General features: G+C 37.4%; 1 protein-coding gene across 1 annotated transcript in view; it reads right to left on the bottom strand.

Annotated features, from left to right (window-relative positions):
- LOC109823229 overlaps positions 1–1068 on the bottom strand; it is a 3336-nt gene extending 2268 nt beyond the window's left edge. Inside the window, exons 1-4 of the mRNA XM_020389517.1 lie at positions 917–1068; positions 616–793; positions 422–541; positions 198–335 (exon numbers count right to left, since the gene is read on the bottom strand). Of these exons, the coding sequence (XP_020245106.1) occupies positions 198–335; positions 422–541; positions 616–793; positions 917–1068 (588 nt within the window). The remainder of the gene's footprint in view (positions 1–197; positions 336–421; positions 542–615; positions 794–916) is intronic.

The raw sequence follows: 4034 nt of genomic DNA on the forward strand, positions 1-4034 counted from the left end.
TTCACTAATTATAGTGATCGAGATTCACTAGAGTTAGCTAATCTGGAATTATCTGACTCTAGTGAATTCTAGATTCACTATAGTGAATCTGGATTCACTATAGTGAATCTGGATTCCTATAGTGAATCTGGATTCACTTATTACTGTATTTTGCCAGTTAATGTTTAAAGAACATACGTAAGGTGGAAAAAACATACCAAACCATCAGGACGACCTTGGTATTTTTCCTTGTAGTCTGGGCAGTTTTTGCTATTGTCAATCAGCTCCATACTTGGATTCTTTAGCCCATAGCATACAATGTAGAAATGCTCAAACGCATTTATGGGAAAGAAGACCTAATGGTTGTGAAATTTAATCAGAGATTTTACAGATATAGTTAAAATTGGGCTAAAGAATAAAAACATTGTCTTCGAATCTTTACCATATCAATCTCATTAAACTTCATATGTGGATACAGAGCAAGTTGCTCATCCATCCGTGAAGCAAACCGACTGTATCTCAATTCATCATTGACCTCATCTGTGTGATGAATGTTGCAAAACTGTACAACATAAAACTGGTTAAATAATATGTTACTCAAGTGTTATTTTAAATAAAATAAAGGAAGATACGTACGGTTGTCTCAACATTGCAGAAGAATCTAAGTGGAGAATTTTCGGACTTCATTTTTTCTCTGCTGTTCAAAATATAGGACCAAATGCTGATTAAATTTGCCTCAATGTCCTCAGCAGGAAGGAAAGTCTTGAAAGCAGGTAAGAAACATTCAATTTGTCTCCACTTAAAAACTATTTCACTGAAAAAACAATAACAATATTCAATTTAATAAAGGGACAAAATACCATTTCACTGAAAAAATAGCAACAATAGCGAGTCTCACACCTAATAATAAAATATCAAATAAGTGTTCAGAACTTACAAATTCTCTTCTTCAGCGGAATCATCACCTGAATGCCTTATTTCTCTATGGACCCAATCCCATATGATGCTTTCCAGCTGACTTTGCCTAGCAGTAATCTGAGATACCCTCTGCACCCATGGTGACCGAAGAGACGTTGCAGGCTTTACCATCCTCTTTTCTTTCCCCCTTCCCGCATGTCCCTTATTTTCGGCCACCTGAACTTTCTTACCTTTACATTCATTAACTGCAGCAGCATCTTCAGATTGTTTATCAGTTCTTTATACAGATTCATTAATGATTTCAGATTCACAAGCTTTAGCAATCTGAACAACATCAACCATTTCCACTGATTCAGTCTGAGTATCTTGTGTCAGCCCAAGAGAAAAACTAGGTTCTTCAGTCTGTGGGGTACTACATTCGCTGATCTTCCGTCTCACTGGTCTGTCATCCTTTTTCATGCTAACAGACTCTATAATCTTATCAACTTCTTGAATAAAATTTGGGGAGACTTGTGTTTGTGGTATCTCACCTGATATTGGATCAACAACAGGGGAACCATGCATATCTCTACTCACCTTGGTGTTCACATTAGGGGTATCATCAACAATGTTTCCCACAGCTGTTTCATCGTCACAGGTACTTACACGATGTCCCCACCCCTGCACAAGTACATTTGAAACTCTCTGTTGAATATGAAAGAGCTCATTGTCATTGGGGAACAACTTTCTCATTGTCTCACACTCAGCATCAAATCTATTTTTTGCAGATTCAAGCTCTGCAGCTCTCCGTTGAACCCTCTCAATACAATCCTGCATTTTGAATATCACAGACATTGGTCACCATAAATTATTAACATGGCGATAGACAAGATTCGATAGATCCAGATTCATTTCAATAGTAGTGAATCAAGATTCAGTAGTAGTGAATCCAGATTACATTCAATGTATCTTAATCGACATTCAGTTTAAATGAATCGAGATTCACTCCTACTTAATCGAGATTAAATTGAATAAACAAAGTATTGCAACTTAATTTGCTAACCTTTCTAATTGTATCAACACTTTTAGGAGAGTTTCCAGTAGCACTCTGCATTCGAGATGAATCTGGAAGTTCAACCCTCTCTGTAAATGCACCTTTGCCAAATGAATTTGTACTTATTTCCTCTGACTGTCTTTCCTTCAAGGCGAAGTCAGTCCATCCTAAAAATGTAGGGGTTGTTCTCTCAACCAACCTCCTACCTTTGAACAGAACCCGATCGGCATAGAACAGCTAGAAAGACGGAGATAAGAAATAAAGCACATCAATTAGTAATCATCAAGTAAAACTACTTTAACTACAGTAATGTAAAAATAAATCAATATTATACAAGTGTTTCCTCTGACTGTCTTTCCTTCAAGGCGAAGTCAGTCCATCCTAAAAATGTAGGGGTTGTTCTCTCAACCAACCTCCTACCTTTGAACAGAACCCGATCGGCATAGAACAGCTAGAAAGATGGAGATAAGAAATAAAGCACATCAATTAGTAATCATCAAGTAAAACTACTTTAACTATAGTAATGTAAAAATAAATCAATAGTATACAAGTGGCTTACAATCAAGAATGCAAGAGGACCCGTGTAGAATTGTTTTGTCGGGTCAACCTTCCACTTGTGTTGGCTATCTATCATTGAGTCAAGTAATAAAGAACACCAATTGTATTGAGAGCACTGATCAACATTATCACCAAGTACTAGAATCCGTTGGTTGACATACGGATTGCTAAGCGATTGGATCATGCTGTTGTGCAAGAGAACCAAGAAATTCAGTTTAAAAAACAGGTTAACATCAGAACTGTGCTTCAGTTTCTCAGACACAGCCCCTGGAGTAATTTTCCAACCAACTAAGCGATTGGATAATGCTGTTGTGCAAGAGAACCAAGAAATTCAGTTTAAAAAACAGGTTAACATCAGAACTGTGCTTTAGTTTGTCAGACACAGCCCCTGGAGTAATTTTTCAACCAAATCTGTCTGTGAATTGACCCCTCCATTCATCCACCAATGCTGACTTGCCAGTACTGGAAGCTGGTATACGCTTCCTGCCTAGAGGTAGTCCCATCACTTGATGTACATCTTCCTCTGTGATACTGATTGATCCTCTGGGAAGATTAAGCGCAACGGATTCACCGTCAAAGAACTGCAGAATCTGGTACCCCAACATATGTGGCAATTCCTTTAATCCAAATTGTAAAAGACCTCCAAGTCCAGCTAGTCTCACCCATTCTTTTTGGGAGTCAGAGAGTGATAAAACCATATCAGAGAATATCTTTGGAGAGACCCGTATCCTAGTCAACTCCTTAGGTTCAGAACTCTCATTTTTTTTTTCAAAAACTTCTGCAGTGACAAAAAAAGAAAATTAGTACAAAATTATCCATCAGTTAATAACAAAAAATGTTCTTGTGAATATCAGGATTCACATTAGTGAATCGAGATTCTCTATGTTTGAGTGAATACAAATTGACTCCACTAAGTAGCTATTCACTTGAGTGAATAGAGATACATCCAATGAATCGCGATTCACTCTAGTGAATCTCGATTCACTGCAGTGAATCTCGATTCACTGCAGTGAATCTCGTTTCACTCAAGTGAATCGAGGAGTTTAAAGTAGAGTGCATATTGCAGAATCCAGACAACCAGAGTTAATCGTTCACAAATGTAAAAAGATGTTTAGTACATTAACCTTTTTCATCTTTTTCCTTCCTCTTGTCATCTGTTCATTGTCTTCATCCCTACTACGCTTTGATGTTTCGTCAGCTGCAGGATTATTTGGGGGGTTCACGAGGTCATCGTCAGTGTTGGACCTCACATATCTTTTTTTCACAAGCTTCTCCAGTGAGGAAAATAATATAATTAGATCAAATTATCCATCATTGAATACACAAAAAAAATAAAAAAATTTTAGTACACCAACCTTTTTCTTCTTCATTCTTTTTGGGGTCTGTTCATTGTCTTCATCCCTTGTACGCTTTAATGTTTCCTCACTGTCAGGATTATTTGGGGGGTTGATGAAGTCATCGTCACTGCTTTGCATGGTCACAACCCGTGTTGTCTTCTGTTGAGGTATAGGTGTAAATACCTCAACCATCTCAACACATGCTTTTT

This window comes from Asparagus officinalis, chromosome 9 (assembly GCF_001876935.1).
Source record: "Asparagus officinalis chromosome 9, Aspof.V1, whole genome shotgun sequence".
Taxonomy (NCBI): Eukaryota; Viridiplantae; Streptophyta; class Magnoliopsida; order Asparagales; family Asparagaceae; genus Asparagus; species Asparagus officinalis.